This window comes from Elephas maximus, chromosome 9 (assembly GCF_024166365.1).
Source record: "Elephas maximus indicus isolate mEleMax1 chromosome 9, mEleMax1 primary haplotype, whole genome shotgun sequence".
Taxonomy (NCBI): Eukaryota; Metazoa; Chordata; class Mammalia; order Proboscidea; family Elephantidae; genus Elephas; species Elephas maximus.
In genome coordinates, this window is record NC_064827.1 from 81071290 (window position 1) to 81094062 (window position 22773).

Below are 22773 nucleotides of genomic sequence, written 5' to 3' on the forward strand. Positions count from 1 at the left end.
AATAGGTTCTCAAATCAGGTTGAGGAAGGCCTCCCACTTTGTTCTTTTTTTTCAGTAATGCCTTACTTATCCAGGGCCTCTTACCCGTCCATATGAAGTTGGTGATTTGTTTCTCCATCTCATTAAAGAATGTTGTTGGAATTTGGATCAGAATTGCATTAAATGTATAGATTGCTTTTGGTAGAATAGACATTTTTATAATGTTAAGTCTTCCTATCCATGAGCAAAGTATGTATTTCCATTTATGTAGGTCTCTTTTGGTTTCTTGCAGAAGTGTATTGTAGTTTTCTTTGTATTAGTCTTTTACATCTCTGGTAAGATTTATTCCTAAGTATTTTATCTTCTTGGGGGCTACTGTAAATGGCATTGATTTGGTGATTTCCTCTTTGATGTTCTTTTTGTTTGTGTAGAGGAATCCAACTGATTTTTGTATGTTTATCTTATATCCCAATACTCTGCTGAACTCTTCTATTAGTTTCAGTAGTTTTCTTGAGGATTCCTTAGGGTTTTCTGTGTATAAGGTCATGTCCTCTGCAAATAGAGATATTTTTACTTCTTTCCTTGCCAATCTGGATGCCCTTTATTTCTTTATCTAGCCTAATTGCCCTGGCTAGGACCTCTAGCACAGTGTTGAATAAGAGCGGTGATAAAGGTCATCCTTGTCTGGCTCCCTATCTTGAGGGGTATGCTTTCAGGCTCTCTCCATTTAGGATGATGTTGGCTGTTGGCTTTGTATAAATGCCCTTTATTATGTTGAGGAATTTCCCTTCTATTCCTATTTTGCTGAGAGTTTTTATCGCGAATGGTGTTGAACTTTGTCAAATGCCTTTTCTGCATAAATTGATAAAATCATGTGGTTCTTTTCTTCTGTTTTATTTATGTGGATTACATTAATTGTTTTTCTAATGTTGAACCATCCTTGCATACCTGGTATGAATCCCACTTGGTCATGGTGAATTATTTTTTTGATATGTTGTTGAATTCTACTGGCTAGAATTTTGTTGAGGATTTTTGCATCTAAGTTCATAAGGGATATAGGCCTGTGATTTTCTTTTTTTTATGGTGTCTTTACCTGGTTTTGGTATCAGGGATATGGTGGCTTCATGGAATGAGTTTGGGAGTATTCTGTCCTTTTCTGTGCTCTGAAATACCTTTAATAGTAGTGGTGTTAATTCTTCCCTGAAGGTTTGGTAGAACTCTGCAGTGAAGCCGTCTGGACCAGGGCTTTTTTTTTTTGTTGGGAGTTTTTTGATTACCTTTTCAATCTCTTTTGTTATGGGTCTGTTTAGTTGTTCTACCTCTGTTTGTGTTAGTTTAGGTAGGTAGTGTGTTTCTAGGAATTCATCCATTTCTTCTAGGTTTTCAAATTAGAGTACAGTTTTTCATAGTAATCTGATATGATTCTTTTAATTTCAGTTGGGTGTGTTGTAATATTGCCCATCCCATTTCTTATTCAGGTTATTTGCTTCCTCTCCTGTTTTTCTTTTGTCAGTTTGGCCAGTGGTTTATCAATTTTGTTGATTTTTTTCAAAGAACCAGCTTTTGGTCTTGTTAATTCTTTCAATTGTTTTTGTTTTCTATTTCCTTTAGTTCTGCTCTAATTTTTATTATTTGTTTTCTTCTGGTGCCTGAGGGTTTCTTTTGTTGGCTCTCTTTCTATTTGTTAAAGTTATAGGGATAATTCTTTGATTTTCGCCCTTTCTTCTTTTTGGGTGTGTACATTTATTGATATAAATTGACCTCTGAGCATTGCTTTTGCTGTGTAACAAAGGTTCTGATAGGAAGTGTTTTCATTGTCATTGGATTCTGGAATTTCTTTATTCCATCCTTAATGTCTTCTATAATCCAGTCTTTTTTGAGCAGGGTGTTGTTCAGTTTCCAAGTGTTTCATTTCTTTTCCCTGCTTCTTCTGTTATTGATTTCCACTTTTATGGCCTTATGGTCAGAGAAGATGCTTTGTAATATTTCAATGTTTTAGATTCTGCTAAGGCTTGCTTTATGAACTAATATGTGGTCTATTCTAGAGAATGGTCCATGTGCACTGGAAAAGAAAGTATACTTGGTTGCTGTTGGGTGGAGTGTTCTGTATATGTCTATGAGGTCAAGTTGGTTGATTGTGGCATGTAGATCTTCCGTGTCTTTATTGAGCTTCTTTCTGGATGTCCTGTCCTTCACTGAAAGTAGTGTGAAGTCTCCTACTATTATTGTGGAGCTGTCTATCTCACTTAGCAGTGCTGATAGAGTTTGTTTTATGTATCTTGCAGCCCTGTAATTGGGTGCATAAATATTTAATATGGTTATATCTTCTTGATATATTGTTCCTTTAATCATTATATAGTGTTCTTCCTTATCCTTTATGATGGATTTAACTTTAATGTCTATTTTATCAGAAATTAACATTGCCACTGTTGCTCTTTTTTGATTGTTGTTTGCTTGATATATTTTTTTCCATCCTTTGAGTTTTAGTTTGTTTGTGTCTCTAAGTTTAAGGTGTGTCTCTTGTAGGCAGCATATAGACGGATTGTGTTTTTTAATCCATTCTGCCACTCTGTGTCTCTTTTTTGGTGCATTTAGTCCATTTACATTCAGTGTAATTATGGATAGGTATGAATTTATTGCTATCGTTTTGTTGTCTTTTTTTGTGTTTTGTTGACGGTTTCTTTTTCCCACTTAATTTTATATGCTGAGTAGATTATCTTGACATATTGTCCTTTCCTTCCTTTCCTCATAGTCGTCGTTGATTTTGTTTCTGCTGAGTCTCTATTTTTCTCTTGTATTTTATTTTGATGAGTAGGATAGTTTGTCTCCTTTGTGGTTACCTTATTATTTACTCCTATTTTTCTAAATTTAAACCTAACTTTTATTTCTTTGTATCGCCGTATCTTCCTCTCCATGTGGAAGAGGTATGTTTACATTTCTTAGTCCCTCTTTATTATTTTGATGTTGTCTTTTATATAATAACATCACTGTTACCCTGTTTTGAGGTTTTTTTTTTTTTAATCCTGCTCTATTTTTTGGATTTCCCTGTCTGGGTTGACTTCTCGTTGTTCTGCCCAGTGTTCTAGCCTTGGGTTGATACCTGATATTATTGATTTTCTAACTGAAGTACTCCCTTTAGCATTTCTTGCAGTTTTGGTTTGGTTTTTACGAATTTCTTAAACTTCCGTTTATCTGGTAATGCCCAAATTTCACCTTCATATTTAAGAGACAGTTTTTGCTGGATATATGATTCTTGACTGGCAATTTTTTTTCCTTCCATTTTTTAAATAAGTCATCCCATTGCCTTCTTGCCTGCATGTTTTCTGCCGAGTAGTCTGAGCTTATTCTTATTGGCTCTGCTTTGTAGGTGACTTTTTGTTCATCCCTTGCTGCTCTTATAATTCTGTCTTTATCTTTGGTTTTAGCAAGTTTGATTATATGTCTTGGTGGCTTTCTTTTAACATCTACCTTATGTGGAGTTCGATGAGCATCTTGGATAGATATCTTCTCATCTTTCACGATATCGGGGAAGTTTTCTGCTGACAAATCTTCAACAATTCTCTGTATTTTCTGTTATCCCTTCCTGTTCTGGTACTCCAGTCATTCATAGGTTTTTTCTCTTGATAGAATCCCACATGATTCTTAAGATTTCTTCATTTTTTAAAATTCTTTCTTCTGATTTTTCTTCAAATATATTAGTGCCAAGTGATTTATCTTTAAGTTCAGAAATTCTAGCTTCTACTTGCTCATTTCTGCTCCTCTGACTTTCTATTGAGTTATCTAACTCTGTAATTTCATTGTTAATTTTCTGAATTTCTGATTGCTGTCTGTGGATTTTTTCAGCTTGTTAAATTTTTCATTATGTTCCTGAATAATCTTTCTAATTTCTTCAGTTGCTTTATCTGTGTTTTCCTTGGCTTGTTCTGCATATTGCCTCATTTCCTTCGTGATGTCTTGGAGGGTTCTATATATTAATCTTTTGTATTCTGCCTCTGGTAATTCCAGAAATGTACTTTCATCTAGAAGATGCCTGGATTCTTTGTTTTGAGAGCTTGGTCTGTTTCTTTATGTGACTTGATATTGACGGTTGTCTCTGAGCCATCTATAAGTTATTGTATTAGTTTATGCTTGCTTACTGTGTCATAGCTTCTAGCTTTGTTTTGTTTCGATATGCCCAGATGGGTTGCTTGAGTGAGCTAGCTTGATTATTTTTGCCTTTGGAGCTCTGTTGTCCTGTCCCCAGCTGGCTAGAGCTGTTATCAGGTATATCAGTCTAGGAGTCCATTCAGTTTTCTTGTATGAATTCAGCTTAGGTTTCCAGGTAGCTGATATCAAGTGTGTGGTACAGGCTCTGTCCTACAGTCTTAGAGGGGCAGGGGTGATTGGTGTATGTACCGGTATCTGATTGCAGCAGGGGGTCACACTCTGAACAAGGCAGGCAGCTGATAACTGACCCCTGAGTGTGTCTGAGGAAAGCGCGTCCCTGTTCCCTAGAGTGTGCAGGTGGGTGGGTTCTGCAGATGGACCATGGGCACCCGGTGTTTTTGGTTGTAAGGACTGGGAGTTACCAGTTATCCTTGGACCCCTGTCATGGGTGGCTGGATGACCTGCATGGAGCTACCAGTCCTTAGGCCCCTGATGTGAGTAGGTGAGGACCCTGTTCAATAGGCAAAGCAATGTCAAACATCAAACACCCACCTCTCCACCGCACAGCTGAAATGGTTGGAGTCTGCCAGCAAGGGCTTATTCTCCTGAAATAGGTCCACACAGGTCCATGCAGAGGGGAAAGGTGCTCAAAGTCCATGGACCATTTATGCCTGGACAGGACCTGCTTCTGTCCTGAGCTCCCCCTGTTAGTGGAGCTGGCAAATTATCTTTTCCCCCAGTTGCAAATTTTTTCCTTCTCCAAGGCTGGGAGAATGGCTCTAGGCGCTCAACAGGGCCTATCTCAGGCCCATGGTATTCAGCCGCTGAAGCTGGCTTGGGGGTTGGGGGGTGCAGTAAAATATACGCAAGTACTTAGCTTTTGCCAAGAGTGCTGTTCTTCTCTGGTTCCGGAGGTGTGAGTAGGCTGTGTGGCTGGCTGCTTCTCCCTGAGGAAATGGCGGCCTAATGCTAGTGCCAGCCCGCCGCCGCCGCCGCCGCCGCTGCTCCGGGAATGGTGCCTGAGGGCTCCCGGCGATTCAGGTCCGGTAACTCCTCTCCACTTCTTAACTGTCTCTTCCTCCCCCTGCTCCTCTGTTCATTTTCTAAGCTTGCCTTTGATGCCCAGGTTCCTAGCTTATCATAAATATACTCGTTTTACTTGGTTTTTTTTGGGTCTTTGTTATAAAGAGGGCTCGCCAGAAGCATCTGTCTATTCTGCCAGCTTGGCTCTGCCTCCAGGTGTGCCTTCTTCATTAGTGTTCTTCATTTTCACTGAATTGAATTTAGGCTGCAGGATGCTTTTGAGCTAATCTGCAAATACACATTTCACTCCATACTTTGAAAACTATGCATGTGACACTTCCAGAGTCAGGGTAGCCATGTTGCCCACAGTTGAAGTCTCCTCTGCAGAGAGCTCTCAGGAACCACAGGTATGGTTGCTGGCAAGGTGACCACAGGTGTGGTTGCAGTGTGAATATCCACCTCATCCACTCCAGGACAGATTCGAAGCAGTGCAGGGAAGCTGGAGTGAGTACACGACGGCCACTGGTTCCTGAATAGGGTGGCTGTGCTCCTCAACTCACCCCTCCTGAGATCTAGCTTACCCTAGAGGTGACTGGAAAGTAAAGGCCATGGACAATAACGTCTCCTCAGTTTGGAAGCATTGTGCTAGTTGTAGGATGACATTTTGGCTCCTGTTCTTAGGCTCATTATTCCACTGACCCATTGCATGACCTTGGACAGTGACTTGGGTTTAAGAATCTCATTTTTAGTGTAGGCCCAGTCCAGGCTGACTAATTGAGGGCAGCAGCTGTTTGTACTTGCTCTTCTTGCATTTGGGGTTGCGTATAGCTTTCAGAAGGTGTCCTGGTGGTGCAGTGGTTAAAGTGCTTGACTGCTAACCAAAAGATTGGCAGTTTGGAAACACCAGTGCCTCCTCAGGAGAAAGATGTGGCAGTCTGCTCCTGTAAAGATTACAGCCCTGGAAACCCTATGGAGCAGGCCTGCTCTGTCCTGTAGGGTCGCTGTGAGTCAGAATTTGACCCAGCAGCAGTGGGTTTGGTTTTTTGGTATAGCTTTCAGAGGGTGTTTGGATTTTGTTTATTTCTTTGTCTCTGAATTCTTGTTGACTGAACCTGAGGGAAGTATAAAGGAAAGCATTAAGGACAAAGCTGTCCAGTGCCCTTAAGCCATGTCTCTATCTCTCCTGTCACACGCTGTGGCTTTTCTTATGTCTTCTGTCATTTAGATTCACTGCTTTGCTGCATCTTCTGAGAGGAAGCTTAATTGAGTCTTGCACAGACACATCTAGCTCTGGTTCCACTGTGTTTGGCCTGCCAAGATTTCCTGGCTGTAACAGCCCTTGAGCCTGCATCCTCTATTACCTCTGTTACCTTCTCTTTCTCACATGTAGGGCTTACAGGACTGGCTTAGGAATATACATCATGAATTTAATTAACAGTCTCTGCTTCTGATCATCCTTTTTTTGTCTCCTTGTGTTTCTGAGGAAAATTCAGAGGAAGTATTTTAAGGACTCTTAGCATATAAACAAATGTGATTGACTAGTTGTAAGAGTTATGGCTTAGTAGCTTCATTCTGAGCTGCTGCCGTGTTCTAGAAGTACCTGTGACCAGTCATGAGGTATTTGTTAGGGCTGCAGTTCTCAAGAGGGTCTTTAGGGTCAAAATTATTTTCACAATAATACTTATCCTCCCTTTTCACTCTTGACATTTGCACTTCTGGTGCAAAAGCAGTGGTGGCTAAAATGCTGGCGTCTTAGCACAAATCAAGGCATTGGCTCCAAACTGTACTGTGGCCATTGCATACATGTTGTGGGGGGAGCTCATTTTACTTAAGAATGGCCCTGATGAAGTAGTAAAAACTGTTATTGTTATTAAATCTCAACCCTTGAGCACACATCCTTTAATATTCTGCATGGTGAAATGGGAAGTATGCATAAATATTAAAGGATAGTGGTTGTCTTGAGGAAAAGCATATGTTCAATTGAGTTGCAAGCTAAACTAGCCACTTTTATTTTTTTTTTATAGAACACCATTTTTACTTGAAAGAGTGACAGACAAACTATGGTTACTCAGACTTGGGAGTTTGTCACACATTGTCTTGAAAATGAAGGAAATGAAGGAAGTTAGCCTGTTGCTTTAAGAACAACAACTGACAGTATTTGTTGCCAGTGATAAAATTTGAACTTTCAAATGACAATTAGAATTTAGGAAAGCTTGTATTCACCACTGTGAGCTCGACAATTTCCCAATCCTTAAAAGACTTCTGATGTGAGCAAGGGTACTATCAAAGAATGTGATTTTTTAAATATTTTATAGTGAAATGTTTCAATACTTGGAAGATCTGAATAACTCAGCAAAACAATATTTTCCAAATGATGAATGCGTGATGCAATACAGTCACACACGGGTAAAGGATTCATTCAGAGTATAGAATAGACAAGTAGATTTTAATGTAACAGAGTATGAAATATTCATTGATACAATTTCAGATTACCTACAACACTCATCTGTAAGAAACTAGCTTGTCAAGCTTTAGTATAGAATCAAATCATCTACAGTTACCTGAAAAGTCCTATATACAGAAGGCTGTATTTCCTTCATATTCTTCAACCAAAACAACCTTTCACCAACAGAATTGAATAAAGAAGCAGAAAATGAGACTCTAGCTTATGTTACCATGTAATGGATTTATTTTGTTATTTTTAAATGAATTAAAATTTTTGAAATTTCTCAATTTTAACTTCTAATGTGGTAAATTTTTTTTTTTTTTTTTTGAATTGTTGCCATCTGGTTGATTCTGACTCATAGTGACCCTTTAGTTCTACAGAGTAGAACGGCCCCATAGGGTTTACAAGGAGTGGGCGGTGGATTCAAACTGCCGACATTTTGATTAGCAGCCAAGCTCTTAACCATTGCACCACCAGGACTTCATGATAAATATATATTTTTTAAAATGTGGTTTTGGTAAAGGTTCATACAATAAATTAGGTTCCTATTTGACAGTTTCCGTACAGATTGTTCAGTGACATTAGTTACATTTTTCATAATGTGTCCACATTCTCTTTAATTGCATTTCCAGTACTGTAGTTTCCCTGCCCTCTTATCTTCTCATCTTTGCTTTAGAGTAAATGTCGACCTTTTGGTCTCATATAGATAGTTTTTTAGTAGAGCACCATAGTTACAGGTAATATCCTTTACTTTGTGGGCCACTGTTATTTTGCTAAATGATGATCTTGGGATAGTTTTGGTTCAAGGTTAAAGAGTATATCAGGGAAATAGTCTCAGGGAGTTCTCTGGTCTCAACTGGAATTTAAGTTCTGTTCCACATTTTTCTCCTATTCTATCAGGGTCCATCTATTGTGGCCCTGATCAGAATAGTTGGTAATGATTGCACCATCTAGTAGTGCTTCTGGGCACCATCTAGCAGTTCTGGTCTCAGGATACATGAGGCTGTGGCTTGTGTGGGCTGTTAGCCCTGTAGACTAGTTTCTTCTCTGAGACTTTGGTTTCCCTCTTATTCTTTTACTCCTGATGAGTAGAGACCAATAGTTGTATTTTAGATGGCTGCTCACTTCACTAGGATGCTGGAAGTGAACTTTGTGAACTATTTTATGCCAATTGACTGAGCTGCCTTTTGAGACTAAGATCCTAAGCCTTCAAACCTAGGAAACCAGTCTCACAAGGTGTTTGGTTATATCTTAGAAGTATCTGTAATTGTGTCTTCTATGAATATATGTGCCTGCACAAAAATATCTATACTTACACATACATATAGATACTACTGTCTGTGCATACACATGTATATACCTGTACCTGGTATGGTAAATATTAATAGATATAATGCACATAAACAAAAGTTTTTTGGAGTCTTCAATAATTTATAAAAGTGTAAAGGAGTCCTAAGACCAAAAGCTTGAGAACCATTCTGTTAGAGGCTTCTTGGAAGTCTCTGGTAGTCATGATGACTATATAAGATAATTAAAAGTGGGGGAATGGCTGCCTCATTCTTCTTTCCTTTGCCTCTTGAGCTCATTTCAGACTTACTGGCCCAGGTGCTTGTTTAAGATGTCTATTAGTTCTGGGAAACTCATGGCAAAGAATTGTGTTTTGTTTGGGTGTCATTATATAAACAGACCCAGTGAAAAAATCTGCTGGTGAGAAAGGAAGAGAAATAATCATTGTGTGCATCATGGCTACAACTTGTGTTTGTATATTTAATGTTTTCTGTTCTTGGTTCCCTTAGACTGGTGGTTCTTAACCTTTGTGTTAATTTCTTAAAACCAAACCCATTGCTGTCGAATTAATTCCCACTGCCCCCATAGGATTTCCAGTGAGCAGCTGGTGGATTCAAACTGCCAACCTTTTGGTTTGCAACTGAGCTCTTAACCACTGTGCCACCAGGGCTCCATTAGTTTCTTAGGGCTGCCATAATAAAGTACCACAAATTTAGTGACTTATAAGAACAGAAATCTATTATCTCACAGTTCTGGAGGCTGGAAGTCCAAATTCAGGGTGTAGGCAGGCCCATGTTCTCTCTAAAGGCTCTAAAGGAAGATCCTTTTTTGTCTCTCCTGGCTTCTGGTAGCCCCAGCCATTCCTTGGCTTACAGCTACAGCACATGGCCGTTTCCCCTCAGTCTTTCTCTTTGTGTCTCTTCTCTTTTATAGGACACCACTCAGATTGGATTAGGATCCTTCTACTCCGATGTAAACTCTTGCTAACTGATAACATTTTCAAAGACCCTATTTCCAAACAAGTTCTCATTCATAGGTACCAGGGGTTAGGACTTCAACATAAGTATTGGGGGGAACACAATTCAGTCCATAACCTTTTTTGGGAAGTAATAGATCTATTTGAGAATTTAATAGGAGATACAGCCTTCTCCATATCTGCATAATGTTTTGTGTGCAATTTCAGGGTATTCATGGACCCTGGAATTAAGAGCCCCTTCTTTATATTAATTTAAAATGTCTTACTACACTTCAGTGGAAACCCTTGTTGTGTAGTGGTTAAGAGCTCCAGCTGCTAGCCAAAAGGTCAGCAGTTTGAATCCACTAGGCGTTCCTTAGAAACCCTGTGGGGCAGCTCTACTCTGCCCCATAGGTCGCCATGAGTCGGAATCGATGGCAGTGGGTTTGGCTTTATGGGTTATTACACTTCCACAATGATTTGGATAGAAATGTGCTGTGTCTCGTGATGTGAAACTCCCTTAGAAAAGGGACTGATTATCTGAGAGGCCAGAGCTAATGCACTGTTAGCCCCTTGCAGAACTCTTCGGTCTTCTTTCCTCTCACTTGTTTTTTCTTGCGTTTGCTTTTTTCTACCACTTCACTAAAATACACCTTGAAGGGCAACTCCGCTCTGATATTTTACCTAACCTATTGGCAGAGTGGTTAAAGAGCTTGGATTCTAACCTAAAGATTGGCAGTTCGAATCCACCAGCCGCTCCTTGGAAACCCTCTGGGGCAGTTCTGCTGTGTCCTGTAGGGTCTCTGTGAGTCAGAATCGACCGAACAGCAGTGGGTACTTAGGTCGGGGGTGGTGGTGGTTCAGTGATAGCATTCTCACCTTCTGTGCTGGTGACCTAGGCTCTGTTCCTGGCCATTGTACCTCATATATAGTCACCACATATCTGTCAGCAGAGGCTTGAGTATTGCTATGATGCTGAACAGGTTTCAGTGGAGCTTCCAGACTAAGACATGCTAGGAAGAAAAGCCTGGTGATCTCCTCCTAAAAATCAGCCAGTGAAAACCCTGTGGATCTCAACAGTCTGATCCGCAACTAATCATAGGGTTGACACAGGATCGGCATTTCATTCCATTGTACATGCGGTCGCCATAAGTCGAGGGCCAACTTGCCAGCAGCTAACAACAGATGGGAATCTGTGTTTTTTATTAACAAGATGGCTGTTAATGTAGATTACCCTCAGCTGATTATCAGCAGAACGTTTCCACCTGGGCTGATGTATATACGTACTTCTTCCCAGACTCCTCTGACTGGGTCCCCAGTTACAACTATAGTTTGTCTAACCTTTATTTTTCACTTAACAAGTAGAAACTAAGCTAGCCGGAGATGCTATAGGTATCGAGGACTATTGTAAGGTTAAATCTGGAGACTCCAGGTCATAAGCGTTAGGGAAGAAAAGGGAGGAGGAGAAAGAAGAGGAACCCCCTGCTGTACATTTTGCTGTGTTTTCACTTTTCCGGTGTGTGGGGATGACTCTAGAACTGGCTGCAGTCTGCTCCAGAATGGTTAATTGGTTTCCTCCTCCAACACAGCAGTATGTCATTGCCTCGCTGCTGTTGAGCACAGCCCACTGGGATCCCACCCTCTGGAGCACTGTTTTGTGGAGAGAAGAGATGAGACTCCCTTCACTTAAAATTTTTAATCTTTCCTTTTGTCCCTGTGTAACTAGAGCATGCCCTTAAATTCACACCTGTCCCAGAAGTCTTAAGGCGTACTTTTAGAGCACTGGAAACAATCTCCTGCTTCCGAAAGGTGGAGTATTAGCAGGCAGAGAATAGGGCGATGTGATGGAAGTAATTGTAAAGCTCCTTGGCCTCTTCATGTGAGGCCAGCCGTCTGATGCAGAGGTTCTTCACATAGCATCTGTGAATGCGTTACACAAAGGGGCCTGTGGGCCCTGGGAACTGTAGGTGAGATTTTGTACATGCAATTTATCTGGGGAAAGGTTTGGTGCCTTCCAGCAAATTCTCAAAGGGGTCTGTGATCCTAGAAAGGTTAAAAACCACTGCTACAGGGATTCTTGAAGAGAGAGAAAGAAACGAGTATGTTTTATTAGGCTGGCTTAAATACAGTGATTTTTAGTTTATTTTAATCACCAAAAATCCCTTTTCTTCAACAGATCATCCAAAATTCCTGTAATGTTATCAACCTAATCATAGCTTCTGATCGATATTTTGAAATAACTGATTAACCAGAGATACTACCCTGAGTTAATATAATCTACAGCCAAAAGAAAAGAGGCCTCGCATATCACCAACCTGAAAAGCAGCCTTGTGATGGACACATGGCCAGTTTTTATTAGGCCTTTTCAAATATTGGAAAGAAACCTAACTACCTTGAGCGCACAGCCACCCAGCAGGCCTAGTGAGCAATCCCTGGTGTCGTGCCTCTCTCCCGCCAGCCTGCCTCAGCTTGGTTCTCTTTCCTGATGGAGCTAGTATACATTTGATTCCCTTATGTCTCCAGCCACTTTTGAAACCAACTCTTCTCATTCGATTGTAGCAGTATTCAGGGAGGTTTTATCTGCTATTGGCCAGCCTGTGTCATCAAGCAGTGGGAAGTCCGACCTTCCTCATCTAGCTCGTTGCTGACTGAGAGCTGTGCAGTGGACAGCCGGGGGGAGCAATGTGTACCTCAGCTCAGCTGCAGCCTCAGATGTGATGTCTGACTGACGCAGCTCAGCATTGCGGCTACATGGTGCAATCTGACAAAGAGACAGGGACCTACAGGAGCAGAGTCTGAGATCATCGTGGACACTGAGGACAACCCGATGCCTTTGGCGTGTTTCTAGAGTAGAAGGGAAATGAAAGGCAGAAAATTCCTAGAATTGATTGGAAATTTTATTGGTGTTTGGTGTGTCCTCTAGCCACTCTTTTGGGCCATTTTTGTTTGTTTCTTTTTATTATTGAAGATATAATTTGCTCACAATAAGATGCACAGCTCCTTAACTGTTCAGTTCAATGACTTTTGACCATTATTGGATCATTTTTTTTAAAGATGTGAAAATGGCAAGGGGTTGGTATCTGACCTCCTAACTTCACTGGGGAAAGGAGAATCAAGATCAACAGCCCAAGGCTGATTCCTATGAGGCAGAGGTCAGACATGCCTCCTCTCTCCGCCATCTCTACTAATTCTGACACCAACCATTACCTCTCTGCTGGGTTCAATAATTCATTGCAGTAGCCACACAGACCTCACAGACCACACGATTATGGGGTTTATTAGGGAAGTCACAGTTACAATTCAGGCTCAGAAACACTCAGGATACGGTTCTTCCTATAGGACAGCCTCTCCCCAGCTGTACTCTCAGACACACCTCCCCCTGGCCCTCAGCCTCTGCCCTAAGGCACTCAGCTTTCTCTCTCTTTGGGCTGGGAAGCCCACTATGCCATCTCCTGCTCCTGGGTCTCTCCCACTACCACTTCTCATCATCTTCAGGGTTACAGTTGGCTCTCTTTCTTGGTCTCCTACTTCCAGGAGCTTCTCAGCACAGGGATCATGAGTCCAGAGAACATGCCAGCTCCTGGCTGTTCTTTCTTGGTGGTGGTAGGATCCTCCTCTCTGCTCTGGAATTTGCTCTATTTTAAGGCAAAACTGACCAGTTCCCTTGGTGAACCACAATTACCCTATCACACAGTCCCATCTAATCACCTGGGTGGGAGTTACAAGATCATGGCTTTAAAGACTACACAAAAGTAATCAGTTGCACCTCAGATGTATATTGAAAATTGTATTTTGGATCAGTTTCCACATGGTCCTCAACAGTTGAGGATTGAAGAATTTCATTTTCTATATAGCCTTTCCCCATATGTGATCTGATACTGTCTTTGTGAGGCGGATTGGTGGGATTTTCTCTGTTGGTGGCCAGAAGGTGCCTCGTGAGCTAACCCTCCTCAGAGTAGATGCTTTCAGGGCAGTGTGGTTCCAGTTCATTGTGTGGTCTTCATCCTGTGGCGACCTTTTCTGGTTACTAAGAGAGGTGGTGCAGCCTGGCTTTCAGGTTTGTGCTTGACCGTGAATTAGGGAAGCTCTCCCTCTGCTCCTCCCCCATGCCGAGTGAGCTTGAGCAGATTGTGGAAATGTTAAAATTCAGAGTGAGTCAGAGTGACTGTAATGCCAACCAGGCTTTGTCATCATCCTTACTTCTTTAATTTTTGTGTTTGACTCAAAATTCCATCTGAAGCACAGCAGGGAGGAAGCAAGTGAAAAGCATGATGGGTAGGTGGAGGTATTCTTAAGCTGAAGGCTGTCTTTACACCCAGAGCAGGAGTGTTTTAGATATTTTTCACCCTGTAAGTGGTTGTCGCGGGCCTTTGCTTCTGTGTGTCACATAAATCATACAGTATTAACTCCTTAGAGTGAATTGCTGGCAGCTCCTAGGCGTGGCCTGGCGTTTTGAACCATGATCACGTCATCCTGAACTGCCAGTGGATTACAAAGCTGTGAATTGCCTTTCTCTTACCGCGAAGTGTAGGCTTTAAGAGCTTGGTCCTTGGAGGGAGTCTTACAGGGTTCAAGTATTGGTTTCTCCATCTACAAGCCATGTGACATTGTTTTTTTTTAAAAACTTCTCCAAACCTTAGTTCATCTGTGTGGCAATGGCAATAATACATCTTTCCTCATAGAGGTTATTGTGAGGATTACACGAGATAAAGCACAAGAGGTGCCTGCCCTGGTGCCTGGCACATGGTAATTGCTCAGCAAATGGAGCTACCAGTGCTACTGGTTGTATTGTTGTCATGGTTACAAGAACATTCAGGGACATTAGCTGGGAAAGAAGGGGACAGTCTATCTTCTTGTCAGCCTGCTTGGTGATTCCTTTGACTTGAAGAGCAAAGGTAAAAAATCTAGTGAGGGGACAGCACCTCATCTAGATGGTATGTGCTTGCTTTTTGCTATTGGTTCAGAGAGAGTATTGACTTTAAAAGCTTTTAAACATTTGAAAGGGCTGTGGCACTCTTGCCTCAGTGCGCACTTGTTCCATTTTCTTCAGTAAGAAGTACTTGCCAAAATCAGGAGATGGTTGTTTTCTTGAGAATGAGTGGAAGGAAGGAGGAATCTCAGGACAGAAGAGGTCAGCCTTGTAGGAGATCCTAAAACAGCTGTACATGATATCCCTCACAAGCCCCACCCCCATGTCTCACCTTCCCAACTCCCTGGAAGGTTTTTCAAGTCTTTATACCCAGACTTGATTCCATAAGTCTAGGGGGCAGCTCAGACATCTATACTTAAAACTCTCCGGGTGATTGTGGTGCTCACTCTGGTTAAGAACCATTGCTGTAAAGAAGTTCTAATCTACAACCCTCCCCCACTACCCCCCCCCCCCACACGCACAGCTATTCTCCATATGAGGAGACAGATGCCTGGAGAGGGAAGTAGCAGGCCAGGGCCAGGCACACTGAGTTATGATGGTGCATGAACCAGAATTCAGGTCTCCTGGCTCCTGTTCAGTGCATTTTTCCTCTCACCGTGCTCATTCTTTTACCATATTTGCTGTTCCTCGTGGCAGGGTCAAAAAATAGTCATCCCAGACTTGGTGAGCTTTCATTTCTCTGGGAGCCCAGCTCCTTGTCCAGTGAGCAGCAGGCTGTCAGCTTTCTTAACTCCAGGGAAATCTTTTTTGGAAGAAAAGCAAAGGGAGGCTTGGGATTCCAGGCTTCGACCTGCTGCGTCACTGATCACTGCATAATGCTGGTGAAGTTTCTCACTCCCCAGAGCTGGTTCACCTCCTGCTCAGCATCCTGACTCACTGTGTGCATATGGCAGTGCTGCTTCCAGGAGAGCCCAGGGCTCTCTGGCAGTCCCCAGGCCACCATTTGTTCCGGTTTTTCTTACTATAGAGTCTGGATTCCTGCCAGATATGGCAGCCACGGTGACATGGTACATGCCACATTTGGTGTTAGGCTCTTTATTCATTTCTAATGCTATAACATCAAACATTCATCGAATGCTTTCTGTGGGTTTCCCATATAAAAAAAAAAAACTATCTCTTAATTCCCCCAATAACCCTAAAGGTAAGTATTGTTATTCGTATCTTACAGATGAGGCAACTGAGGCTCAGAGAGGTTAGGTGACTTATCTGAGGTCACACAGCTGGTAAGCAGCAGAGTTGGAATTTGAACCTGAGGTGTTCACATGTCCAGGGCCTGCACTCTTAACCATTCTGCCGTCATTTTCTTACTGCAATAAGTAAACCAGCTCCCTGTCTTCACTGCCTCAGCTGTACCTAGAACACCGGTGTGGATCTCTGGAGCCTGATCCCTGCAAGCATCAGTCACATAAACAGATGACTTACATGTGACTAGAAATGATGTCTGTCATGACTGGTATGGTTTGGAAAAAAAACTTGAGTTCTGCTTGATTGTGGCTGTATTTCTTAGCAAGCAGCAAAACTGCTTGTCCACAAGGTGATAACACATGCCCTGGCCTGATATCTGTGTTTGCGGTGGTCTTTGTTTATTAATACTTGGAATTGAAGTGGACAGGCTTTTATAGAGCAGTTCACAGCCGGCCTCACTTCAGAGAATATCTTAGAAGTCAGCCTGGGAGGTTGTGACATGGTGGTGTGTGATACTGGGGTAATGCCACACATAGCTCCTCCTGCTCCTTTGCTCACACTCCTCGCACTTGTTCTGTTACCCCGTTACGACCTGAGTTGCCTTAACCCTCTACTTTCTCTAAGTTAACTCTTCCCATTTTACTTCACCTTAAGAATTCTTTTTGCTTTCCTCAACTTCATTACCTTGTCTTTCCATCTCATCCAGTAAAACACCAAGGCAGGAATGATCTGTTGTTCACTGCCGCCCCCGTCCACCCTTTGATTGCTCTACATTGATAAAGAAAAATCTACCTTTTAGAGGGGCTCTGTTCATTTCCTAGGGCTGCCATAACAATTCTGGTGGCTAGAAGTCTGAAATCAGCAGAGCAGTGCACCCTCTGAAGGCCCTGAGGGAGAATCCTTCCTTGCTTCTTCCAGCCTCTAGTGGTTGCCCACAGTCCAGAACATTCCTTGTATTGTAGCTGCATCACTCCAATTCCTGCCTCCGTCTTCACTCGGCGATCTTTCTTCTGTGTGTGTCTGTGCGTCTCCAAATCTTAATCCCCTTATAAGGACACCAGTCACTGGCCGTGGGGCCCAGCCTAATCCAGCATTCCTTATCTTAGCTCGATGGCATCTGTGTCTTAGTTACCTAGTGCTACTGTAGCAGAACACCACAAATGGGTGGCTTTAACAAACAAATTTATTTTCTCACAGTTCAGGCTAAATGTCCGAATTCAGGGTGCCAGCTCTAGGGGAAGGCTTTCTCTCTCTCTCTGTCAGGTCTCGGGGCACTGGCGCTCTGGGTGGGGCGGGGGGGGAAGTTCTGACGTATAATGTTTGAGAATTACTGTGATTCTCCTATGTGTTGTAAATCTTGTCTCTGTGAAGTTGATGAGGTGGAATTAGAGGCAGTTATGTTAATGAGGCAGGACTCAATCTACAAGATTAGGTTTTTGTCTTAAGCTAATCTCTTTTGAGATATAAAAGAGAGAAGCAAACGGAGAGACTGGGTTGGGGGGGAAGGAGGGGACGACACTTCATACCACCACGAAACACGAGCCAGGAGAATAGCGTATCCTTTGGACCTGGGGTCTCTACAATGAGAGTCTCCTAGACTGGGGAAGACTGATGACAAGGACCTTCCCCCAAAGCTGACAGAGAGAGAAAGCCTTCCCCTGGAGCTGACACCCTGAATTTGGACTTCCATTCTCCTAAACTGTGAGAGAATATTTTCTGTTTGTTAAAGCCATCCACTTGTGGTATTTCTGTTATAGCAGCACAAGATGACTAAGCCATCCCCACATAGCCAATTTCAAGCTACTGAACCGAAGTTGGTAGATATGCCAGTTTGCCAGTGCAAGCTGGCTCCAGCACATCATTGGAGCTGGAACCTCAGCCTGCTGCTCCAAGAACTCTGTTACTTCCTGGTGATTGGGGGAGATCCTGCCAAATGATTGCATTTCCAGAAATACAGACATGCCCCTGGCCGGTAGCCAGTGTTCATCTGCATTAGACTTGGCCTCTTGACCAGGAGGGTACCTGAATGTGATTTGCTTTTAAAAATGAGAAAAGAAGCTAATGAGCCTTTCATTTTGTTTCTTCTCCCTAGCTGCTATAAATTTAGCAAAGCTGAAACTTTTCAGACATTATTACGTCTTGGTGAGTAAGAAATCCTAAATGTGTACATAAGATCAATTCAAGAACTAGAAGCAAAAGAACTTCTGAAGAATTAGTAAAAATATAAGGTGTTAATGCAGCTTGGAGATGTGGGGATTTAATTTTATAAAACCTAATTGTGTCTTTTAAGATGGAAAATTAAATAAATATAACTTCTTGTTAAAATTTAGTTTTAAATATTTAGAAAGATGATACATGTTTAATGTAAAGGAAAAATCACTGATTTTAGGAACACAGCAAAAGCCCTTTATTATCCTTTATTACCCTTCTTAGCCTCTCCCAGGGTAATTACTGTCAACAGTTTAGTGGTTATTCCTGTAATTTTTTTCCTAGGCATATGCCATACTAACATTTGCTGTTTTTATTCATTTCCAAAAACAGGATCACACCATAATGATGCTCTCTGCAAACTTTTTTTTTATTTAAAATTATTAGAGTATAGTACAGAAAAATTATGGCAGTTTTTGTAAAACCTAAAAACTGTGGTGGGCACAAAAAGTCCTGTAAGAACAGCACAAAAGGCAGGACTTCCTATAATTTATTAGGATCATAATTTCTTGGAATATATAAAGTAGGAGTCTTGTACATGATCCACTTCAGTTTAATCTTTTGCTGTGGGTTTGTGTTATCTGCTGGAACAGGTACAGGGATCACCACAGAGCCTCCTCCCTTGACATGTGTAGTGTCTGTGACAAGTGGTCCTCTGTAGCCAAGCCAGGACACTGAAACTCCAGACTATCTGGCCTGGCCTATAACCCTGGACATCCTAGGCTTGGTCCCAGTGACCAGACCATACTTGTGTGGCTGTCATGTTGAATTCTTGTCACATGAGGGGAAATGAAGGCATCCTCCCTTGTTAGACTACTTAGTATTATTTCTGTTTCCTCTGAGTGTGTATCTCAAACATACACAGCATCTGCTGGTGAAGTGACTTAAAAGATAGTATTTTCCCTGAGTAGTTCTATTTTGCTATTATTATTGGAAAATATTCCTCAAAGCCTGGGAATAAAAAATATTACCCTTTGGGGATTGAAATTAATGGGTTATATATGTGGACAGGGTGAAAAACAATCATTTCATGGTGTTTTGCCCTCTCCATGAGTATTGCTATCATCAACATCCTGGTCACCTAGAGATAGTGTATCCTTTAAAGTATAACTAGTACAGTAGCCATCTCTCTCTGCCACATTTATTAATTAGCACTACCAGTGTCAAATAATTTCCTTCAGGTGATTCTGTTTTCTCTTTTGTAGTTAATTTGTGAAAGCAAATTGTTGGAAGAAAGTGGTGCCGTAATTTCTATGTTGGTTTTATTTCTCGTTTCTTTCCTCTTCATATAGATTGTATGTTACATATACTTCACGAGGATCATTGCGTTTCTCCTCAAACTTGCTGTTCCATTCCAGTGGAAGTGGCTCTACCAGGTATGCTGCTTGCGGGGGATAGCGGCAGAGAATTTAGTCTGAAGGTAAAGTCTTGGAATGGAGGAATAGTTGCAGGCATAACCAAGGTTGTTATTAATTTATCTGGCAATGACCACTAAGACCTTCCTTCAGTCTCATCCGGTCTACAATTAAGATAATCTCTTTGTCCAGGAAAGCTGCTGGAGTACATGAGAAATCTGGAAGTAATTGCATTATTGATTTTAGTTTCCAATTTTAAGTCTTTGAAGAGAAAAACCTCAGGCAGAGAGAGTAAGATTTGCCCTGTACAGTTAAAACCTAGATGAGATGTGGTCTTTTCCTTCAGCTATGGGGCTTAGAATCCAGACCTCCTGTCTTCGCTTATTATTGTTGTTTCAATAATAAAGTACCTTTGTAATATACTAGAACTAGTTTAACTACTAGAGTAGGCCTCCAAATGACAAAGAGACTTATTTTTTCTTGGAGAACTCACTTTGTTCTTTAGGCTCTGTAGGAATGTGTGAGATATAAAGAGCTCTTAAAAAATACCAATGAAGATTTATTAGAGCAAGGCCTCTTAAATAATATCTTTGGGCAAAATGCTCCTAGCTGAGGCTTCAGAAAATCTTCTAAGGAAAATGCTCTCTGTCGGTAAACTCTGGCATTTGGGCCATGAGTGAGCAATGGATTGGAGAGAGGGTGTGCCAGGTTGTTTAGTTCCACTGCTATCTGAAGAACGGTGTTACTAATCTCTTTATTTTGGGGTGGTTTTTACATTTGCAGCTCCTGGATGAAATGGCCACGCTGGTATTCTTTGTTTTAACTGGGTATAAATTCCGTCCAGCTTCAGATAATCCCTACCTACAACTTCCTCAGGAAGAAGACGATTTGGAAGTGGAATCTGTGTAAGAAGTCTCCCATCTCTTCTCCCCTCTTGCTTTACCCCGACCCCTTTACCTAACTAACAGCAGCACAGTGTGAACTGGACCAGCTGCTCTCAGCATTTTGTTGCTCCAGAGGGTGCCTCCTCTATTTTTAGCAGAAGGAAATGGACACTCAAGCCCCAGGCTCTCTTATATAGTTTGAAGTATAGCATCTGCCAAGCATTGTTCAGTCTTTTCAAGGAAAATAGAATTTGCCATCCTATTAAGCATTGTTGGAGCCTGCTTCCAACAACGCAAGAACTTGGGCATACACTTGACCTGTTCAAAACTACTGAGAATAGGCAACCCAACTACCTGTTGGGCCCCTGCCATTAGGAGCTTATGTCTGAAAATGTAATCATCTCAGTCATCTGTAAGTGCTAATTATCCTGAGACATCATTATCATAGGGTAACAAAGTAGATCTTCATAGCTAGCACATAGACTTTGACCTATATCTGAACATTAACATGGGCTTTTCTGATTCACAAGGTAAGTGACTCTAGAGTCCTATTTTCTGGGAGAGGGCGGTCATTTTCTATGAAAGTGAATAGTGAACAAGCACATTTGCTTGTTAACTCATGAAATATGATCAGCAAGGTTAATTGTTGGGTTTGATGATTAGCCTAAGACTGAGCTTTTCCTTTCTTGTTTCACTTGGTATCAAATGTGCTGCCTTCAGCACAGGCACCCTTTTGACTTCTTGCGATGCGGAGGCTGACTCAGCCCATGCTGGGCTCCGCTTGGCTGTTAGGTCAGGTGGCATGGGACAGCTCTTTATCCTCAGCTCCACCAGTGGGACAATAAATGGAAGGCAGGTCCCACTGACGGGCCCAGAACAGCAACTCCTGTGCAAAGGAGGAAATATCTTTTTTTAGATAGTGGAGATGAAGGCAGGAGAACCCTCAAATGTGCCTTAGCTAGAATTAGCAGAACCTGAGCAAGTGACTATTGGATAAAGAGGCACAAGTGAGAGTCAGTCTAATAAGCAGCAGCATCTCCAAATGGAGTAATTGGAAACTAATAGAATACACTAAAACGTTATTTATCCATCCCCTACTGAGGGACCTTTAGCTTGTTCCGTAAATGTTTACTGCAGAATGTCTCTGGGCTTGGCAGCTAGGCACAGAATGGCTGGATCATGGTTTGGGAGCATCTTCCACTTTCCTGAATTGTGCTCCATCCGAACTGCTGGCTCCGTTGACATTCCTGCCAGCAGTGTAGGAGTTCCTGTTCACCACATCCTTTCCATCTGCTATTACATCTTGAAACATGGATACATAGTGAAGATATTTTTGTGTCGTGTTTTGTTTTCTCTGTTTGTTTTGTTGTTGTTTTGCTCTGACAGTGTTTGATGGTGGCGGTAACCATTTTAGCAAGAGGTTCTTTGTTAAAATCAGGGAATGAAGGAGGGAAGGAGTAGACAAACAGACCACTAGACTAGTAGGGCCCGGAGGGAGTGTGTTCTTTATTCTGGTAAGATTTGGGAAAGGTTGGTGAGGAATTTTGGAATGTTGGATCAAGGATGATGCTCTGGTTGCCTCATTTTACGCGCCTATTACAAGGGTAGAGTACTCTGCTTATGCTGAATATTTGTAGCTTAGTGAAATGAGCTGCTTTCTCTTCAGTGGCAGAAAGGCTGCATGGGCGACAGCTATAGAGAGAGGGTCTAATATTTTAGCTCTCAACCAAATGAGAGTTCTGCTTATAGGGTGGTGTTTCTATGAGCAGTAGCCTAGTTTTAACCTGTGAAAAATAACTTTGTGAAGTGGGCTAGTTGCACAGAGGAGCAAATGAAGTTTAGGAGCCTACTGAGGTAAAGTGCCTTTAAATTGGCAAGGAAATTATTTTGGGGTTTCTCTTTGGCTAAGAACTCTACTGTTGAGAGTTCTGTGAATTTATAAGATGTGACCTAGCAAAACAGGTCTGCGATAGAGGCTCTGGCAGTCAGCCTGCCATCCATGCTCATCTGCAGGTAAGTGGAAGGGCTAATTGCAGCTTCTCAGTGACAGCACAGTCACCCAGGGCCGTCACCTCCCTCTTCTAATTGGAGAAGTGCTGTTCCTGCATGGCATCTCTTAAATCCTCCAGAAATAACTCAAGCCAGAGGCAAGCAGAGTCCTCACCTGTTTCCTGGAAGGTCATTAGCTCTACGTAAAGTGTCACGCACATTGCTAGGTGTTTCCTGAAGAAGGAAGCTAGGTCTGACCCCTGTCACAGACAACAGCAACCCTTTATGGGAAGTAGTATTCTTTATGCCTTCTAACACCCCCTACACGTGCACATACACACCCCAAAACAAATCTACACTGGTTTCTTGCTAATAAGTCTTACACT

At 41.9% G+C, this 22773-nt stretch overlaps 1 protein-coding gene across 1 annotated transcript in view; it reads left to right on the plus strand.

Annotated features, from left to right (window-relative positions):
- The window catches only part of GPR107 (G protein-coupled receptor 107), a 115472-nt gene that overhangs the window by 82493 nt on the left and 10206 nt on the right, over positions 1–22773 (plus strand). Inside the window, exons 15-17 of the mRNA XM_049896996.1 lie at positions 18044–18093; positions 19452–19535; positions 20298–20419. Of these exons, the coding sequence (XP_049752953.1) occupies positions 18044–18093; positions 19452–19535; positions 20298–20419 (256 nt within the window). The remainder of the gene's footprint in view (positions 1–18043; positions 18094–19451; positions 19536–20297; positions 20420–22773) is intronic.